This window comes from Lutjanus erythropterus, chromosome 11 (genome assembly GCF_056507025.1).
Source record: "Lutjanus erythropterus isolate fLutEry1 chromosome 11, fLutEry1.hap2, whole genome shotgun sequence".
Classification (NCBI taxonomy): Eukaryota; Metazoa; Chordata; class Actinopteri; order Lutjaniformes; family Lutjanidae; genus Lutjanus; species Lutjanus erythropterus.
Window position 1 is genome coordinate 35,785,873 of NC_139327.1, and position 22,363 is coordinate 35,808,235.

Sequence of the window (22,363 nt, forward strand, 5' to 3'; positions counted from 1 at the left end):
GCAGTGCGGTTACGCGGAGGAGATGTCGGCGGGGAGGACCCAGATACATTATTGACGTTATTTCAGACTGTACGCAAGAGCTATTTCTCATCAGAGCTGCATTGAATTATACAGCGAAGAATGGGATTGAGTATACGTGGTGTTTCTTACGCTGAAAGCCTGGTTGTCTCTACCGAACACCGACTTTTGCTTTTCAGCGGTATCTTCAGGAGGGACTAGAAAGCAAGCAGGCTAGCAGTGCAGGCTAGCATCGCAGCTAAACTGCTGCCTTATTGTGGCCCGCAACGAACCTCCCAGCTAGCATCCGTCGCATGCACAGAAAGAAAAAATGGTGAGAACTGCTCAAGTGTTGTTTCTTTAAATTTTACCAGCTAGTTCAGCACCGTTATAGTTTGATGGTTTACGTGTCAGGTTTGTCACAGTGTTGTCACGTCTCGCAACCATTGTCATAGCAGCGTTAGGTAGCTAGCTTATCGGGCTACAAGGTTGACAGCTCCTGTCACCTGGCTGCAGTCTCCTGGATGGAGAGACAAACACAACGCTTCATGCAAAAACCTCTGCAGTTTAAAGTTATCCTGTGTAATGCTAAATATTTTCACTTTGCAGAGCATTATTTAAAAACTCTTCGAAATAGTTAGGATCCCCACAATTCCCTATCGTTGACGTTACTTACATTTTTCATCCAACAAAATGTGAACTTGGTAACGCTGTGTTTTGGAGGATGGAGGAGACGGTCACGTGTAGAACTGGAGACCAGTCTTTCCTGTTGTTCTGGTCGTGCACGGTGATGTCGTCTTGGGGAGTATGGCCATGTATCGTGTACACAATATCTGAAACAGGTGTAGATTGATGGCGAGATGATGAATGAGATGATTTGACAGTTTATCATTAACCATACACACATTTACAAAGGTATGTTAGTACTGCGCCACATATGTCAAGCCTGAGGGGACAGGTTTCTTTTCACATCTGAAGCCACTTTGGTTTGAATGTTGTGAAACTGAAGTGCCTGGTATATTGTCAATCCTATCTTTATCTTTTAAAACGTACTCTATAACACCCTCTCTTTACTGCTCTTTATCTGGTGCACAGTGGATTATAGGTGTAATATATTTTGCATGATAATGCCTATTATACAGAGCTGAACTGAATGTGCGATCTATCATGTCTCATACAATACCTCAGTTGATAATATTCCAGATAAAGAGTCTATAGGATTGAACAATTTGCAATATGCGCAAATTGCATTTTATTGTCACTGCACAAAAATATACAATTGATAATGTTACTTTTGTTGGTTGACTAAGGCTCAGTATTGTTTAAAAATTACAGTATCAATAACCTTAATGTGTTGTGTACTTCATGTAAGTGGAAGCACTTCTCCTTTCATGCATTTGTTTTTATAAGTTGACATAGGCATGTCGTGGCCTGTAGCCATACTTTAGATCGTGGCTTGTCAGCATGCTGAACTGCCAGTTCTGTCAAATGCACCGTTAGGGCAGAGAACAAAACTTTTTCCAATACCAATTTAATAAAATCTATTTTAACAAAAAGAAAATTACATTACACATTTTGGGACAATTACTCACATAAAAGGAAGAAGCTGTTGAAAGACCTGTGAGCTGCTGGGCAAACTGTTTTTACTCTGAGTACTTTACTCAACCTGGAAACTGGCCTAAAATGAAGACACCGATCTACTATCTGCACACTACTGGACTATATAAAAAACTGCCAAAACTTGAAGCACTTTGATTGGTGCCATAAAAGAATTGAAGTATGATACCCAGTCCTATGTACTGTGCTCGACTTCACCCTGTATGGGTCGTAGCTGCTGAGGTAATCGCCCAATCATGTGTCATTAAACCCAAGAACGCTTGTGGCGATTGGCTGTGAGCAAAACCTTCCAAATAGTCTCTTTTTTCTAGCTTGGGGTACAAAAAGGATCAAATGCAGGTATCGCTTGACTGGAGGAGTTTCAACACTTCTTGGTACGGGGTTATTTCAGTCCATATCTTAAAGATATCAGAAACTGATACCCAGCTGTACCAAACAAGCATGTTCCCTTATGTCTGGAGAGAATGATTTGCATGCTGGGGCATCTCCTCACACCACAATGCTTCATTTGTGATGATATGTTGTGACAGGTTTTAGTTTTAACAAAGAGTTGTAGCTCCTGCAATTTGAGTATTGCTCTTGGCCATGTTGCAGTTTCAGTAATAATTCAATAATTAATTGGTCAGCCTGACTGGTATACTGGATAAATTAAGTGAGTGGTTTTAAAAGGCACCTTCCCATTTCAGCGTCACACTACCACTAAAAGCACCTTGCTCAACAGTCTGATGTATAGTGTCATGATCAAAAGATGCAAGCAGTCGTTGCAGCACAACACACACTGGTTCCACACATCTGAGTAGACTGTAAGGTACAGCACCAGAGATTCTGCTATAGTCTTTAGCAGTTTATCTCTTTAAAAATGTATTTGTTTTTTGTTTTGTTTTCCAGAGAGTGATGATAGATGAATATAATCTTTATGACTTTGTCTTCAGGTGTAATGTCACTGCTGTTCTAATTTTTGAGGGGTGGTTCATTTGTAATTGATTAAGAAGCATCTTAATCTGTCTGGTGTCGAGACGAAACACTATGAAAATTTTATATCACGATTGATACGTTTTATATAGAAAACCTCTTAGTGATTTAAAATGGCATCATGCCCTTTGCAATGTCAATGTTTTCAGTGATGCAAAACAAAACCCACGCTACATGCTGTGCCTTTGTCTGAGAGACCGTTGCTAATTTTGGTTGATGCTGCACAGCATTTACTGTGAGTTTTTAAAGCACAACAATCAAACACAGTTTGCTAATTAAAATTTGACACTGCGATACTAATCGTCGGAAATTTTATCGTCATTTATCATAAAACCAGTAATTCTTTCATCCCTACTCCAGTGTGACCTACAAGGAACTTGAGCCCGTCACCATCTTTAACACTTCAAAATTCAATCCTTTCTCAATTTATTCTTATCAGGATCAGATGCTTCATTTATCAAGTACATTTAGGCAACCTTATTCAGGCTAGGGGTGTTACAATATACCAGTATTGATGATTACCAGTCATATTTTGAAAATGAAACATTGACATCATGTTAATAATACAAATATGATAATGTGTGAATAATCCAGTGCCTTCTAAATATACTGTACCTTGTAAATCAGTTACAGTAATGGTAACATGCTATTTCTCCACCTCCTTGCACTTGTATTTTGAGTAAAATTAATTTGCCAAAAAGAGACGAAACACGTCTGTGTCGAGCCTTGTTATTTACCACTGTTGTTTGAAGCCCCTGTGATACATGAGATTATTGCTTAAATGTTGCCACCTTGTGTATTTGTCCATGTGCAGGTGTACCTGTTAAATCCTATAGAGAACCTGAGAAGCTACATCAACAACCGTCCACCGCTGGTCATTTTTATGATCAGCGTCAGTGCAGTGGCCATCGCTTTCCTGACCATTGGTTATTTCTTCAAGATTAAGGAGATCAAGTCTCCAGAGTTGACAGAGGTGAGTCATGTCACGCGCATCGTTCTTTAAAAGAAATTAAATTATACGGTCTGCTCCATTAAGTATCTCTCAGATACCAGGAAAGGAAGGTTGCTGCTGATGCTAAATATCAGTTGATGACCTTTGTGGCCTGCTTTGTGCCACAAGGATGCATTTTCCTTAAAACTTTGAAACATTTATGCTTGATCTTTTCAGCCTTTTGTAGTCTCACCCAGCCTGGTCTGTAGGGCTAAAAGCAGCTCATTTTAGCATATGAAATTCAGATTTTCTTGGTATTAGTATGTTTATTCAGTCATTACTCACAATACAATAAGTATAGACAGTACACAGTAAATATTATACAATATAATATACAATAATTATAAACAATATAGACAGTATAAACATAGTCAAATATACTGTCTGCACAGGCAGAAGCAACTCCACTCTTCAAAATAAAATAATAAAGAAAAAATTAGGCACATTCATAACCCTCAAAAGTAGCTTCCCAGATCATTCTTTTGAAGACCAAAAGCGAGTTACACATCCCTAAATTTATTTTTGCGTTGTTCCATAATTTATCCACAACAACAGAAACACATCTCCTTTGAATTCCCTTTTTATCTTTTTGTACTGTAAACTTGCAGTCTTCTCTCAAACCATATTTGCACTCTTCTGTTGAAAAAAAAAAACTTTGTTCACAGCGTGGGAGTGACTTTGATTTAGCTGTGAATATTATTTGCATTTATAAACAGTGGATTAGTGTGATTATAGTAACCAGCATTATTAATAATCTTCATATACTGTGCAAGCTAATACATTTGACCTCCTGTGCACCTGGCCCTAATGCACACGTGTCTGTAAATATTAAAGGTGCATACATGGAAATAATCCTTTGCATGTGGATCTGAACAGGAGACGTATGCAAATCAAAAAGGCTGTCAGTAGTATTCACTCGGATGCTGTAAGTAGGTTGAGATGTCATGCTAAATATCACAGCGGAAGTTCTGTAGATGACACATTTCACAATTCAGTTCTTGTTTTTTTAAGACGTTTATTGCAGGTTAATGTAGGTTCCTCCTTGATACATAAAAGCAATCTTATTTTTTCATTTTCTTTCAACAACAACATTGAAGCAGCATAAAAGAACATACAGTTATAATTGTTTAGTGGATTTTATAGACATCAATGGATGAGGTAGATAAAAAGACTCATTGTAGGGAAAAAAAAACCAAGGGAGGAAAAACAAGGGAAGAAAAAAAGCGTAAAACAAATATATGTGGGATAAGTAAATACTACTCCAGTTGCACAAACATTGGGATGTCGTGTAAAATGTAAACAAAGACAGAATGCAGTGATTTTCAATTGTAATCAATTGAAAATGATTCAAAATAAGATATTTAATGTTCAAACTGATGCATTTTATTGTTCTTTTAAATACCCACATGGCAGTTCCAGATGTAAATCAGGTATTAAAGTTGTGGTTAATCAGAACATACTGTCCTGTCCAACAAAACACCCATACTCTCTCTTTCAGGACTGGAACACCTTTCTTCTGCGCTTCAACGAGCTGGACTTTTGTGTGTCTGAGAATGAAACGATAAAGCACGGTCTGAACGAGTCCACCACGCCAGAGAGCATGGTTGTGACCAGCGGCCAAGCTCGTTCCAGCACGCAGGTCCCCCTCCTGCTAGAGGACTCGGGTCCCATCAACATCTCAGTGCCCATCACCCTCACGCTGGACCCCCAGCGCCCGTTTGGAGGGTACTCTCGCAATATCACCCACCTGTACGCCACGGTGCTGGGGCAGCAAGTTGGCCTGTCTGGTAGGTTTTCTTTCTCATCATCGCTAGTTTCTGTTGGCCCCACTGACAATCTGTTTTATCCTTGTGATGGGAAATCAGGTAGGGCTGTGAGAAATTAGCAATAATTAGTGGAAAAATCTGAGATAGTCAGAGATACAGCGACAAGTCAAAACTATATGTCTTAATGAATGTCAAATTTTTTAAAAATGGATTATGGAGAAATATCAAGTAAATATGATCCTGTGTAGGGAAGGGATATCATATGGTTTCCTGATACCAATGCCATTATTGATTCTGCTTATCGATCAGATTCTTTATCGAGTCCTTTATTGATTCCTTATCAATTTTATGTGTGGGAAAAAAGTAGGCGTACACAGGTTTTCAGCATCGGTGCACCTGTTGTATTATCTCTGAGTCTGTGTTGAAACAGTAGAAAAAAGGCATTCATGTGACTGCATGCTGTTTAATTTGGAAGTGGTTAACCTGAGAGCTAACAGCAACAGTCTGTCTGTTATCATCTATATTTGTCCAGCATTTGTTTTCATTTAGGTTTTCTTAGTCAAAGAAAAAATCTGCTAAGCCTGCTGCGTGGTGCTAATGTTATTATTGATATAGGATATTTTCCCCTTGGTAAAAGATGTGCTACTCGGCTGGGAAGAGGTGGCACTCACATGGTGAATGTGAAATACATGGTATTTCTGGAATTTAAACCCGTGTTGTATAGAAACATATTTCAGCCTAATGCTGTGTTTCCACTCTAACTTGAAATTATCATTTAATGTCATTACAACTAGCACTGTTGTAATCTTTGTGAAAAGAAGTTATGCTTCCTCTCTGCCATGTAAATCTCACTCCTGGCCAGGAGCAGGTGTCAAAATCTGTTCTGATTGATAAAGATATACAGCGTCCAGTGACATATTGTCTATTCTGTACCTTAAAAGCTAAGAGAGATGTGTTTTGCAACACAACGGCGTGGACGATTAAAGCAATACACGTGGAAAATGCTGCACTGATCTGTCCATGTCTTTTGTGTGCCATTAACAAGGCATATTATTTGTCAAGACAGAGTACCCAAAACACCGAGACAGACAGACACGCAAAGAATTAGAACTTAGTAATGTGTAACCTTTTGCCGAATTTGTCTATTTGTCATAGACTATGTTTCACAAAGTTTATGAAGTTTCTTGTGAGTCCACAATTCTCAGAATTGCATGACTTTTTAAAAGGGAGTCTGGGGATATATACACAACCCACTCCTGCTGTGGCTTCTGTTGGAGTACTCCAGGTTTCAGTGTCCAGGTTTCAGTGTCCAGGTTTCTCAACACCAGGATACGATGTTCACATGTGTGAAACATAACCAGGATATTCCCACAAACCCAGCCGTAACAGGATATTGGTGTGCACATGATCACACTGATTGTCACATGCATTCATTCAATAGTGTCTGTATGTTCCTGACATGGGCTGTGTTTGCTGTATGGAGGTACTACACTCCTTTTGAGAGTGAGAGTTTGTCCTTTTAATGGGTTTTAACTTACCTCTTTGTGTGGTGACTTTACTCGGACATGGTGAGCAAACAGTGGCTGCGTTGTGTAATGTTAAGCTGCTCCTCCTATACATTTCAGACTTAAAGGTTTCAAAGGCAGAGCAAAGAGAAAAGCGAATACCACTGGCTTTGAGCATCGGATAACATTATTGTCTACACGCATGCGTTTGTGAACTTTCACATTTGTCTCCCGTGACAATGCAGATTCTAAGAGCATGAGTGTTTTTCCAGCATCCACACCTCTCACGTATGTTGGCTGTACAGCTCCACAGAGAAAGAAACTGGAAGGATACAAGAAAAGACTGCAGCATTAAACCTGGCAGCTTTTATGTGGAGCTTAAATCAGCCAAATACTGAAGTTCTGCCTCTACTTTAATCAGATAAAATTCAATTTCATACTTAGATCTGTGAAGAAATATGCAGTCAAATATTTAGCCAATATTTAACCAAACAGACTGAACTTTGGTTTACTTCACGTTCATTGATTCTGTGTCAGTGGACATGAGATCTTTCCAACACAAACAGCGCTGTAGTGAGCCAGATAAGTAAAATAATTGCATTTCATCATGTTGCTCCACTACACTCGCAGCAGAGAAAAATAAAAATTATGCACCTCTGTCTCTGTTCAGATGGGATTATAGTCTCCTGGTAAGGTCAGGTACTTTTATTTTTCACAGCACTGGTATTAATCCCATCCAGACTGGCCGTATCTGTGGTTTTATCCTTCTGCTTTTGAGGACATTACAGACTCAAATATCTTCCCATTATTACTGATTGTATAATACTTTTCATACAAACAATCAGTTCTTTGTTTCACGCCTTTGTTTGTCTTTCACTTTGTGGTTCTATGGTAGTTACAGGTTTAGCTGTTTGCAAGCAGCATGTACCCTTGCTGTAGATTTTAAAGCCCTTAAATGGATGAGCAAAGTCAACAATGAGCTATGTAAATGTTTTATTACACTGAACAAATAGTCCTGTCTGCATAGAGTGTATACAAAACAAGAGATGAATAGAGTGTACCGAAGAATTGTCAGCATCCTTTTTTACAGGAGCCTTGCACAATTAATTGGCCATAACAGTTACCTTAAATTATAGAACATATTAATAAAAGAATCATTTTAAAAACAGCATTTACATAAACATGTATATACAATTAATTTAGGATTAGATATGAGGCTAATTTGACATCTGGATTGCTTTTCTGTATAAAGGCTCTTCTTGAGTTACAGTTCTTTAACAGGTTAAATATTTTTAATTAAAAGTCTGTTGAATCCTTTATGTAATCAGGGATAGGCCTTAATATTTTTAACCACTGGCACCTTGGGCTGGGTACTGACCTTCAATACTTTTATGGCACCAACCAAATTGTGTGTGTGTGTGTGTGTGTGTGTGTGTGTGTGTGTGTGTGTGTGTGTGTGTGTGTGTGTGTGTGTGTGTGTGTGTGTGTGTGTGTGTGTGTGTGTGTGTGTGTGTGTGTGTTGAAATGGATATTATAAATTTTGCTACAGTGCCCAAATGTAAACTTATGTAAAGGCAATGCAGAAAAGGTAATTTAACACAAACTAACACAGCCTTCCTTGTCTGTCACACTTGTTTTGTCCTCGTGCATTGTGATTTGGTGTTTCCTGAAGGCATTGTTTTCAATGAAAACTGAGCCAGACTTCTTGGCTAGCTGATGAAACTGGCAGACGATACTGAAGTACATTATGTCTCTAGATGTGTCATATTCTAACCGCTTCATCTCCTGCTTCCATTCAGTCCTAAATATTCACTGCCGTTTCATTTTGTCATAGTCTGTTTCTTGTTTCTGGTTCTTCTGTTAAGATTGCGTTAGCAGTTTGAGTCGGCTCAGTAAATCCATACGTCAGGAGCCCCGACATATTGGTAGCTAACTGTGACCACAGGGGGACACCTACGTAGAATATGTAGTGGCCACAGAGTAACTTTTTGTGGCCGTGGGCTATCAGGCCTTTGTTAATGTCAAACCCTGCGTAATGCCTTCCCCTGACCTCTCAGTACCTCTTACTTTTTAAAAATCGCTGAAGACATGAACATCCTGATTCACGTGGTATAAAAGGGTCAGAAAAAGGGATTTTTGCTTTGTTGAGCACACACCTACTTTAGTCAGAGACATCAAGGACAATCACTTATAGCAAATTATTGCTCAGCTTTGTTAAACGCTCGACTCTGATTGGTCAATTATGACATGTGTAACAGACCGTTCCTGTGAAGAAGACATCGTTGCCATGGAGTCGGTTCTAATCATAGACTCTGGAGGGGCAATAAAGTCATTGGACATTATCCTTTACTGGTTACAGTTGAAAATGCTGCATCTTTAAAGGTTTATATGCAACATTTTCTTTAAAGAAAAACAGTGTAGACTCATATAAACATAATCCCTTTAAATCAACACTTCCAACCCACTAGAAGTGTGTGGTGGTGGCTCTGCAGAGACCCTGCCCTCCGCCTGCCTGTCCTTATTTTTTCTTCTTGTTTTGCTGTGCTCGGGACACTTAACCAGCCCTGGGAACGAGACTCAACAATCAACTGTCTTTCTGGTGCATTCATGTACAGCTTGGACAAATCCCACCAATTTTACCTTTAAGCGAAGTTAATATGAGGATATCAGCAGAGGAAGAGGAAGAATTGTCTGTACACCTGTGTGAATATGACTGGATGTTAATGAGACCGTTGTTGGACATATCTAATTAGCCTCCAGATGTATTTGACACAAATTAAATTTTGAGAGAAAATGACCCAGATCAGGAATATTCAGTGAGTTTCACATCCTTATCAGTTTGATTTTGCTTGGGAGACCTGCAGTCACTTTTGGTTGGAGAAACGGCGTACAGGATTCTCCGCCCCTGCATGTTATGCATTTATGTCGACACAAACACATCCATCCTCGGTAACGCCCAGGAGTCCACCAAGTTTGACTGATAATCTTCTAATCCCCTTTGCAGTTTGATAAATATTGTGTAAGCATGCAGAATCAGTCTGTCATTTGTTATCAGGGGAGTAGCTTGGTGCGACAGCAAGTATTGCTTCTGTGGTTCTCCCTGGTTGCCTGCTGTGGGAGTTAATGCATGTTGTTTAGACTGTTCTAGGCTCTAACAGTTTCCTCAGAGTGAGGAGGAGCCTCTCTTTAGGCCTCTAGGTTGTTTTAGCCTGATTTTGGCTAATGCTACACAGTTTTTCCCATGTCAACACGACAAGGAAGAGAATGTGGATATGCAAGTTAGAAGCGTGGACATGGTAACAATACAGGGCTTGTCTTAAAACAAGTCAAAAAAGATTTGTGGAAACTGATTCTTCTCTTCTCTCTCTTATGCTCTCATTTGTTTTTGTGTGTAGGCCGGGAAGCCCATGAAGAAATAAACATCACTTTCACCCTGCCTTTATCCTGGAACTCAGACGACTGCGTGCTGCACGGCCACTGCGAGCAGGTGGTGTTCAGCACTTGCATGACCATCACTGCGGCCAGCAATATCTTCCCAGTCACAGTGTGAGTTGGACCGCCTCCCTGACTCTCAGGGACACACTTTATATCTCTGCCTAGAGCTGGGTGATACTGACAAAATGAAATACAGTGTCCCAGAGTTTGCTTCTCAGTACCTTAATATCACTTCTAACAATACTTTGGGTGTGTCTAAAATATTAGTGCCTCCTTAGAATCTTTAATCATAGCAGTTAGTCTATTATATGGTCTCTGAGATAAGTGTAGCATATGTATGAAGGATAAATACACAGAGGTATTTATTTTTCTTTAATTACGCAGGTTAGCTAATGAGGTCATTTGTGGCAGTGTTGGCTGTCACTGGCTCAGATTCTCTTTGAAATCAGATGAAACAAGCCTGTGTTTACATTTTCCCAGACAAAGTAACAGTGAGTCGGAGAAAGGAGTCGGTGGAAACATATGCAGCTTTTATGTGTGAACGTGCAATCTAAATATTTCGTCTGTAAAATCAGTGAATGATCGTGATCTCAACATTTATCGAAACAACAGTGATTACTATTTTAGCCATAATCGTGCAGCCCTAGTAGTTTATTTGGGACTGCTATATTCTTTGTGGGACTGCAAACAAGGCTTTATTGCAACATTATTGCACATGGCTTTGCAAGTACCACAGTGCTTTTGCATGTTCATGCATGGCACAAGTATGATGTTTGTTAGAATTTGTAAAACATGTCAAAAATAAGCCAGAAGAAATCATTTCATGTACTGTAGCAAATCACAGCCTGTATATTACAGGACGCCCGGAGCCCTCAGGGATGAGCAGTAACGTGTATTGTAAGTGTGTGAAAGTATAACGTTTGCACTGCAGCACAAAGTGGAGACTGAGAGCTGTCAGCAGTGTCATTTAGAGTCCGTCAGATATATTTAGTTTCATCAGATGTCAGATGAGACCTGACGTGAGTTATTGGTAGTTTGTCATTGCCTCCAGAGTGGACAACCACTTTGAATGTCACATTATATGTCACACTGTATCTCACTTGAATGTGAAGTATTATAGTCTGAAATACAGCTTTAGAGCCCTCTGGAAATCCAAAGGTAAACTAAAAATATAAACAACAAAAATAAAGATAATTAACTATTATTAATTTTGTCCAGTATATTGATTTTTGTTTTATTTTTATACTGTGGTCCAGCTCTTTTATTTAGGTTCTTTGCCCCTTTGCCTTCCTACCTCCAGATGTAACTGAAAAAGGCAAATATTGAATAATAAGGCATTATCAACATAACACTTCTGCAGCCACGGCATCATAATGTGACCGGTTTCATGACAAACATTCAACAGACATCAATCTTTGTTTGGGTCTGCAGGCAGCCACCGCACTGCGTGCCGGAGACGTACACCAACGCCACATCTTGGTACAAGGTGTTCACCACAGTCCGCGACTCGGATACCAAGTACAGTCAGGACTACAACCCATTCTGGTGTTACAAAGGAGCCATCGGCAAAGTGTACCACGCACTCAACCCAAAGCTTACTGTCATCGTTCCTGATGTGAGTCACTGCCTCCTTTTTGTCTGATAGAGGACATTATTCAAAAGTTTCCATTTAACAGAGTCTCTGGTTTGAGCGTCTAGTGTTTTTATTAATTATGACTCAGTTAGATTGACCGAACTAGAAGTAACTGAGTCAACAAAGTGAATAAGGTTTTGGCAAGATTTGAATAGAGTTTCCAGGCACTGAATTAGAACAAATTTGGAAGTAAAAACATCCAGTCCAACCAAGAATCTCTCAGGTGGCTGAAGGCAGGGTTCTTCCAAATGTCTCACTCCTCCGTCTTGTATTCCTCTTTCTAAATCCTTCTTACTTTCTCTTCAGTTTTCTGTTTCATAAATTTAAAATTTACAATACAGACAAGATTACATAGTTACAGTTTCTGTAATGCAGCCTCTTGGCAAAGTTACAGCAGCTGTATTTACCTCGAATTAGTTACTACTTGACCTGAACAGAAAGGATGTCAGGTGATTAGAAGTGCACATTTTTTGATTATGTTAATGTCGTATATTTATACCTTGACAGACATCGTTTTCTTTTGCAGAATATTATATCATAAAGTTGTTTGTGCACAACACATGAAGACATGCGCACACTAAGGATGTGCGCAATTAGTCGACTATACGATCAAATGTCAGCACGAGAAACACTAATCAGTTAAACTATTAATATTTTATCCATGTACAATGCCAGTTAACTGTTGCCTCCGAGGTGTCATGCACCCGCCAGCCACTAGTTGGGGCTGCAGCACTGTCAGATGGCAGCCCCTCTCACCACGATGGCCCACCCAACCCTGGATGTTGTTATCAGCAAAGTTGGACAGATGACAGCTTGTAAAAGCCAGCACAGTTTTGCAGTGTTTTGATATAGAAAATGAAAATAAGGTTGAATTCAAGCTGGTCCAGAATGAACTGCTGCTAGCACTGCTAATATTAGCCGCGCTGTGTGGCAGCCTGTCAGCTAGCTTCAGCTCCTGGCAAACAATGTTGTTTATCCCCAGACACTGTGATCCTTTTTCAGTCTGAAAAAGGTGAAGCATTCAGTGAGCAGTTGTTGTATTTTCTAAGTTAATGTTCAGCGGTCATGTTGCACATCACAAAGTTACACACATTTCGGTGGCATTTAAAATACAGTTAGGTGATTGTAGCCCGTGATTAACGGCTTCAAATGGCTCTTAATACACGCAGTATTTTTTCGGGCGGTTAGACGAGTTGACTAGTCTAAATTATATTATGCATTCAGTTAAGAGGGAAATTAGTCTCCAGGAACATCCCTGCTCAAAACATCTCCTGTGTTAGTTTCCACTATAGTAGGTGTCTCCAGGAACATATTTTACCACTGTGATGCATACACAGTGTATACAGAGTGTATGTTTCTCTTCTACTGTTTCAAAATACAGTACAGCTGTTTCAAATGCTTTCAAAGTTACTGTACTGTGCTGTATATAAAATATAGCTTACTGCTTGTTTCACCGCTGCATTCTGTTGGCTCATTTTTGGCAGGTTGTCATAAGCTTCAAAGAGACATTTTGCATTAAGATAAAACAACTCCCATTTTTCCATTATAATTTCAGTGTGTACACAGCATCAGCCTCAGGTAGCCACAGGTTCTTTAAAAATAGAATTATCATATTTTTTTCCCCCATATGTTGTCATGTATAAAAGCCCCAAAATTAATACTAAGTGGACTGCTTCGTTACTGTAAGTGAATAATTTAAACGGTATTTATATGGGATTGGTTTGTCCGAAGCGTTTCGATCCATGTAAGTGGTTGATCAATGTAACTGTGATCACCACAGGCGGTTTTCAATATACGACAGAATGACTGTGGACTATCGGAACAGTTGGGATATGATCACTGACCCCCCACAGGAAGAGGTAAATGTGACCAAACACAAAGCCCATTCTGAAAGCCATTTAGCATCAGTTCTATACAGATGCTGGTAGATTGTTCCAGGATTACAATGATCCCATTGACAGACTGCCATTGGCCACTGAATGGTCCACTGAGCCTGAAAACTATTTGAAAATACTGTATATGCTGCTGTTCCAGTGCAGTTACCTGATCTCAGGGGTGGTGTTTGAGGTTACCTTTTCCACCATCATCAACAAAAAAAAACAGAGAAGTTAACTCACACTTGATGTTCCTGTTTACTTCCTTTATTTCGGGAGCCTACACTTCTGTAAAGTCTCTGCTTCAGCTCTGCTGTGTTTTATCTCTTCTCTACTTTTCAGACTTGCCGTCCAATTAAATGTGTTTGCCTTTAAAAAAAAACTCTTCAGAAGTCTCTTATATCCGATGGCATTAATTTATATTAAACAGCAGCCAGTAATTTACATTCTGAAACAGCGTGCCATTAAGTTATTTTTAACAGTCTCCTAGTCAGGTGATTATTAAGTCGGCCCTAAGATGTGCATGTATAGACATGTACCCTATGGTATGGGTAGTCTGGCAGGGTGATTTTAAATATCAACTCACATATTATAGGTACACTTAGAATAAGCACTTGCACTTGCTTGAAGAAATGCAAAGGCATGATCAGATGATGTGAGAGCATGTTTATGAATTTGAGGAATGCTTGATAATCTGACAGGTAGCTTTAAGGGATGTTTAAAAAGAGCAAACTTAATCCACACATTGTTGCATGAGTTAAACTAGATTAAACTCTGTCCTCATGGTAAGAAAAAAACAGTGATGGAAGGACATAACACACCTTAACACAACCTTATACAACCCTTATTCCAAAAAAGTTGGGATGATGTGTAAATCATAAATAAATTATGATTATTTGCAAACCATATTTGGCTTGTATTCAAAATACAACAAGAGAGACCCCGGACTGTTGAGCAGCTTAATTCGTTTATTAAGCAAGAATGAGAAAAAAAAATCACTTTAAAAACTTTAGTGTCCTCAGTTCCCAATCGCTTACTGAGTGTTGTTAAAACACTCCTTAAACACACCTGGGTCACAACTTTTTTGGAACATGTTATTCAGAATAAGTGTATATTTACAAAAAAACAAAAAAGTTGATCAGTTTGAACATTAAATATCTTGTCTTTATACTGTATTTAATTCAATATAGGTCGAAATATTTTTGCAAATCATTGAATTGTGTTTAAATTATATTTTACACACCATCCCAACGTTTTTAGAATTGGGTTTGTTCTTTAAGTCACATTCTATCAAAGTTTTGACAAATGAAAAATGCTGAGTTATCCTGTATATTGCAGCACAGTACTATCAGGCACTGACACTGATCAGTGTCATCACACAGAGAGAATTTATTGTGGGCACTTTGTGTTGTGAGTCAGTAAAAATCATGCATTTTGCCCCGTGACTATAATAAAATCTGCAGTTAACTGTTTGACTTCCTTGTTTCCAGGACGACCGTTCACTCATCAACCTGCACTTGATGCACACGAGCTACTTCCTGTTTGTCATGGTCATCACTATGTTCTGCTATGCAGTCATCAAGGGGCGGCCTGGCAAAGTACGACAAACCAACCCCGACTTCTGTCCTGAGAAGGTACAACAGACACCAGCAGTGCTATATGACGTGAACAGGTAGTTCAAGCCGAGCGTCGATTAACCAGTGATTGGTTAAAGACTTGATCCAATCACACTGCTGATTCTCTGCTTATTCTGCTACATGCACATACATCTACTGTATATGTAATGTTTGTTTTTTGGTATTAACTCCTTGTTGATTAAGAAATAAGCACATTAATACTGCCCAGGATAACATTAACTTATTTAATTGATAATAATGTTTTAACTGTCTATTTTTAAAGTGATTATGGCAGGAGATGTGTTGTTGGTAACGCCACATGAAAGCTATGAAACAGTGTTATGTGCAGCTGGTGGTCCTCAGCTGTGCTTGGAAGAAAACCACCTTTGGTTTTATTGCTTGTTGTACCACAATATGTACAACAGCATTACCCACAGGTATCACCTTTAATCTCTGCCACTGTACGAGGAGCCAGATCACATCAGGTCAGGGATTAACAATTACAAAAAGATCAGCAAGCTCTGACTTTTTGTCTGAGTCAGGCCAAATCCTCAAAAGCTTTGTTCAAACTGCAGGCAAATCAGATTTGTTTCTTACATCAGATCTTTGAGACAGATTGTTCACACTGTTACTTGCAAGTGATCCGATTTGATGTGTCCAGACATCGGCAACATCTGCACGGGTTGCTGTGGTAACAACATAGGCTTCAGTAACTATGTACGCTGGTGACGCAGCTTTCGAAAACGGAGGCATGAGAAATCAAGATGCACCTTCTCGTTCTCCAAACAACCACCCTGTCAAGTTGGGTTGTAGAACTGGCTGATATATACTGCGATGCTCAGCTGCCCTGATGCACCGCCATCATTCTCGATTTGTCGTCGTGTTTCATGTTGTAACAGACACTTTGAAATCTGATTTGAGCATCTGGACTGAGGAGCATCGAAGGAACTGGAATCACATTTCAAATACCTCGAATTGTGGATTGGATTTGATCGCAAAAAACGCTTTCCATGTGTTTTTTTCCACTCTCTAAATTTTCTAAGATCAGTCTGGATATGCCAAAAATTAGATTTTGAACAAGACTTTAGAGCTCACTTTGGTCATCTGTGCTTGTTCTGTTCCTCCCTGCTGTATATAAGACTGATCCACTGACCAAATACCGCAGTATATGTCCATAACTCGTTGTTTTTGTCTGTTTTTAGAATAGAATAAAGAATAGTCGCGCTCACTCAATGATAAACAAGTCTCATTTTGTGCTGCTGTTTTCAGAATAAAAGCCTAGAGATGGTTCGCTGATGGCAAATCTGACAGCCACTTCCATGTTTTAACAGCATTCGACTGCTGCCTGGTGTCAGTTTTGATTTCAAATCAATACTGTGATATGAGACTAGATATCGCCTTAGATTTTGGATATCGTTATATCGTGATATAACATAAGTCTTGTCTTTTCCTTGTTTTAAAGGCTGCATTACAGTAAAGTGATGTAATTTTCTGCACTTTGCCTTTTACCCACTCAGTCATTATATCCACAGTACTGATGGTTTTCAAAAATCTCATTATGTCAATATTTTTATATGGAGAACTGTCCGCTTGATTGCCAAAAAATATATATTTCAGTAATTTCCTCGGAGCAGGAGCTTCTTCACTGTTTAACGAAGAGATCTGATGTCCTTATCATTTCTGTCAGCTTGTATTCAACAGTGATCCCTTTCGTGAGTTTGAATGTTTGCACTAAAACCTGTTTCTTCTGTTGCAGGTGGCATTGTCAGAGGGTTAAAAAGACATCAGAGAGCTATGTGAGAACTTACCTGTAACATGGATGAACTCAAAGAAACAGAAGAAATAAAAATAAACAAACCAGTTGCCTAGTGAACCTTGGAAATACAATAAGGGACACAAAAGCTCTGTGAATGCATTACTCTTGCAATGTTGGGTTTCTCCAACCAAAGATATACAAGTGCCTGTATCTGTCGTGTAAATATTTGTAGGAACTCTGATACTCTGTGCAAAACCTTTTTTTTCTTTTTGTTGATTATTATAATTATATGATTATTTTATTATTTTTGCCTGAGTCCCCTTGTGCCATGTCAGAACATGCAGTACATAAACAAAGCAGAAGGCCACATCCAAGAACTACATAAACATTTTTCTACCAGTCATTCGGCCTCATTTACCAAGCAAGATAAAAACATTTCGTGGCATCTATCACAGATTTCAGTCATGACTTCTTGCTGTAAATGTTTGGATATCTCAAAAACTGTCTGTAAACAAATATTTTTTATCTCCCATGATGAGAAAGCATGATGTTTAGTCACTTAAAATATGTTTAAGTGAACTTAAACTGCTCAGATACCCAGATGGAGATATTTGCTTGAAGATGAGATGCTTGTAACACATTTCTAATTAAATCTTCAGTATGCACTTGACATTGCAGCGTCAATGGGGAAGAATTTAGCACTTTTCTCTGCACCGAAACCCAACAGTGGAATAAGATAGTCGGGTCAGAATTTGGTCTGTAGCACTTAGTTTATTTAATTGAACTCTCAATTATGTCACCAGATTAACAGTTTTGTCCCCGTGTGTCTGCAATGTCAACAAACTTGGAGAAAAAGTATTTAGATGATTGCACTGTGCACATTAATTTCAACGGAATACAACGTCAACAGTAAAGTTAATGAGCCCCATTGTTTCAGTTTGTATCCTATTAGGCTTATCAGTGAGTCCATTTTACTGGCAGTTAAATAAGCTGGCAGAACTTCCTGTGGTTTGTGTTGAAAGTTGTTTTTGTTTTTTTTTATTCTGAAACGAGTAGATGTTATCGAACTTAAAAATAGGATTTTCTGCCTTTTTGTTTTTCCTTCCTCTGTGGCTTCACTCACCTGCCTCTTCGTCTGTTTTTTGCTGCCTATCGCTGCAGCAGTTTTTTTTTTTTTGTTTGGCTTCTAGACTTAAAGGGATAGTTGGGATAATTTGGAATAGGGTTGTATGAGGTACTTATCCAACAACTTAGACCAACAACTTCCATGTTCCACAAGGTAGAATTAGTGATTTTTTTCAATGGAGTTTGGTTAGTTTGGATAATATTTGGCTCGTATAAAAGTGGTTAAGCTGAGAGTGTCCAAAATACCTTTGGTTGCTGACCCTGTCCACAGCAGTAGATTGCTTAGCTTCCTAAACCGGCACTCCTGCTGCTTCTCTAAACTGTAGACATGCTGACCGCCATTTACTGAAGGTAATACGCAGACTAAGGATAAGTACCTCAACCCCACTTCAAAAACTCTGAACTATCCCTTTAAGTGATGTTCAATACAGTCTTCTTCATTGCACCTGGATGAAGCAAAACATTATCTTGCCTTACCTACAGTGGACTCGCTTGCTTGAAAATAAGACGGGGGGATCGTTTTCTCCCTCTCCGACATTAAACTCGCTGGTCCCTTCTTCCACAGCCATCCTTTTCTTTTTGTTTCTTCTTCCGGCTTGAGGAGCCTGTGGTTTGGAAATCAAATTTGTGATCTTTGTCCTATTAATGTAAATGTCAAGTGGCCCTTGAGTCATTATATTTTTAGGATGCTTTTGAAATTACTTGTGCTTTTATTTTTTTAAGCAAATCATTATCAGTTGCACGTCTTTTCGTGTTTGCATAGTTAGTGCACCTTTAGATTTCTTGCACATTTTGTGTTATTTTTTCTTGGCTCCTGTGATGATTTTTCTTTTTTTTTGTCCAAGGTCACATGTAAACTGATGTTGAACTATATAAACCTTGTTTCAGTTGGACTCCTTCTGAAATAAATATAATTATATATTAGTATATAATTATATTTATCTAGCTATGATAATATATTTATGATTAAATGATTTAATTTTTTATTATTTTGTAGTACAACAAAATGTGCAAAAACTCACTTGGTGTGCGAATGCGTGTAAGTGAGTTTGGGAAATGTTTTGAGAAATAAAGGTGGCTTTAGACTGTGATTCTCTGGTGTTGAAAGGATACTTCAATGCGCAAGTCTACGTTGGCTTGACCGGGCACAGAAATAAAATATGTCCATCTTCCTTCTGCAAAAATTGCAACATTTTCTCATGAATTATCGTGACTCATTGTGTTGTGCTGAAACTCTGTAGCTTTAAGGATGAAATTCGTGCTCTTCCAGTGATTTTTTTATAGTTCATATTTAGAGAGCATGGCTGACTTTGACAATCATTTAAGCTAAATATCCTGCAACGCAAGAAAAAAAAACAGTGCTTTAATTAGATGAAGATTTGTCTATTTTAAAATCTGTTCACTGTGCTGTTGAGGTAAATATAAAATCTATTAAATCTAGAGAAGAACTAGAGAATAAATTAACAGTCTAAATCCGCCTTTAATGTCTGTTATGTGTGACTTTTTCTTCAATAGCAATTACTGATACATTTTACTTACCTCTCTGTTATAATTATGTTCCATAATTGATGTACCCGTTGAATGTACTTTTTTTATAAGCAGCATAATCTAAATCTAAGATGCAAGAATTCCAAGTGATTTTAAACTATGACGTAGGTAGATTTTTTTCAGTTTAAAAGGCTTTACTTGAATTGTGTTTTTGTTCGAGTGGTATTCATATATTATAAGGTTTTATCCTTTTCGTGTGACGAAAACGAATCTCTCACAGTCACAGTTATTGTATCAAACACTTTGTACATTTGTTTGATTTTTGTGTGCGTATGTTGGCGAATGAGCGAGAGGTGATTTGTTCCCCAATGGTTGTGATAACTTTTATTTTTGTTGTTTGTTTTCCCCCAAAATGAATGACGCGAGGACAAGTCTTCCTAATTCTGATGTGTATCATATTTGAACATGGATCTGTTGCTATTGCTGTTGTCATCTCTCTCCTGTGTTTTCACAGCGGGACTCTTTTTTCTTTTTTTGGGAAGAATTGGCAGCTCTTATTGGACAGTGAAATGTTGGGTGTTGGATGAGAGACGGGTGGTTGTTTAGCAGGCTGTGTGTGAAAGTGAAGGGAGCTTAAAGGGATAGTTCAGAGTATTTGAAGTGGGGTTGTATGAGGCACTTATTCATAGTCAGTGAATTACTTCCAGTAGAGAAGCAGCGGGAGTACCGGTGTGGACAGATTGAGCAGCAAAGTACTGAAGCAGAAGAAAGAAAATCAACATCAGTTTAAGTGTGAGCTATATTAAGAATATCTTCTTTACTTTGCTGTCAGACAGAGTTTTCTGATGGGAAACCTCTGTTAAATATAAATAAATAAACTTAAATAATAAGCCAAATATCGTTCTTTCCAAAGCAACCAAACTCCATTACCAAAAAGAGTATTTTCATCACACATAACACAGAAGTCGCTGGTCTACCGCTGCCTCAAACTGTTAGTTTGGTTGTGTTGTTGTCTAACTTAATTTAACACGAACTAAATAATCGGAGCAGTGGTAGACCAGCAACTCCTGTATTCTGTGAGGTAAAATTACTATTTTTGCCAATGGAGTCTGGTGGCTTTGGAGAGTGATATTCAGTTTATTTAACAGCAGTTTGGACTCGGTGTCTGTTGTGTCCCCGTTGGGGTTTGTTAGCTCCCGAAGCTAAAAACAAGCCGGTTGTGCCGGCCTTGTACAGCCGGATAGTCACTGCTGGCTTGCTTAAAATCCACATCTGACGACTAAAATCCTTTATCCAGTTAAAAGTTATGGTTTAAAAACAATCAAGATCTACAAAGTGAATACAAATGTGGCCTAAAACTGGATAAAAACTCACTGATAGATGATAGAGGCTCTGACAGGTGGACACATGCATAAGTACCTCGTGCAACCCCGCTTCAAAAAACCCAAATTACCCCTTTAAAGATGTGAATGAAGCATGCCATATTATTGCCAAACCGTCATGATTTATGTCTGTGACCTATATTTACCTGCTTCTCACCCCTCCTTGTGTGATTTTCTTTTTTTTTTGTTTTTTTGCTGTTCATCTTTGGTTAGAATTGCATCTCTATAATTGCAAAAATGCCTTAACATTGTCCAGTTCCATTTAAGTTTTCTTTGTTTAACACATATCGCATATTGTAAAACACCCTGGCTTTACGGAAACAAATCCAAACACAATGCTCATTTTTATCACGTCTGAGCTACAAGTAGCTCAAATTACCACGCTTGTTAAGTGCACATTTAGAGAAATGGATTTTAAAGGAGCAGATGCTTGCTGTTACGGATTTCAAACTACCCCACTTTATCACCGAGGGTTGGAGTAAAAACAAGAGGAGCCATATTCTCCTTTAGTTGCAGCATCTCACAGTGTTCGCAGCTTTACGTGCAGCAAAACACACATTAAGTCTCCGATATAAGGCTGCCATGTCACCTTGTTCTCCTTTCTGTCATGTTAGTAGCGCTTACAGGCAAGTATTAAGCCAACTCTGTGCCTTCTGCACTATCGAGCTGCATCCTCCTCCCTGTACATACAGTAGATAGATAGGACCGTAGGTTTAATGTGGCTAGGACGTCATTCAGACCCCCTTTTTCCTCTCCAGTGGAACTGCTGTAAATGAACTTCAAGTTTAAATAAACTGTCTCTAAAGTTCAACATCACTGTGTCCCTGACCCTCCTTCTCTGCACAACACCGCTGTAGTTTTATCTCCGTTTCTGCAGGGAGATTAATGATCGGCCCTGTGGAAACAGAATTAATTTGCTGGTACTGAAAGAAAAAGGCCACGGAGATATTTAGTGCAAGAAGTCCAGAGCTCCAGCTCTCTGTGTAGGAGTTACAGAGTGGTGATAAGCTGTGTTTTTGTTATTGTCAACAAATCCAGTGAAAAGACCAAAGCCAATAATCCGTTAGTCCGTCCTTCCCCAGTCTGAAAGTGGCTCTCAGCAACCAGGCCTGCTGATTTCCAGTGAGGGGATGTAACTAATGCATATTTACTCAAGTGCAAATCTGAGGTACTTGTACTTCACAAGTCTTTTCTTTTCATGCCTTT

The 22,363-nt window shown here is 38.8% G+C and overlaps 1 protein-coding gene across 2 annotated transcripts; it reads left to right on the forward strand.

Moving 5' to 3' along the window:
• The first annotated feature begins 4 nt into the window (after window positions 1-4).
• tmem248 (transmembrane protein 248) lies at window positions 5-21,968 on the forward strand. 2 transcript variants are annotated; one of them, XM_084730029.1, is made up of 7 exons: window positions 5-331; window positions 3,401-3,559; window positions 5,076-5,364; window positions 10,244-10,394; window positions 11,715-11,898; window positions 15,281-15,462; window positions 17,163-21,968. In XM_084730029.1, exons 1-7 carry the CDS (start codon window positions 329-331, stop codon window positions 17,218-17,220), a joined length of 1,026 nt encoding a protein of 341 aa, XP_084586155.1. In that variant the 5' UTR covers window positions 5-328; the 3' UTR covers window positions 17,221-21,968. The 2 variants fall into 2 exon arrangements, with proteins under 2 accessions (XP_084586155.1, XP_084586157.1); XM_084730031.1 differs by having other exon boundaries at window positions 6-331; window positions 15,281-15,424.
• The last annotated feature ends 395 nt before the right edge of the window (window positions 21,969-22,363 follow it).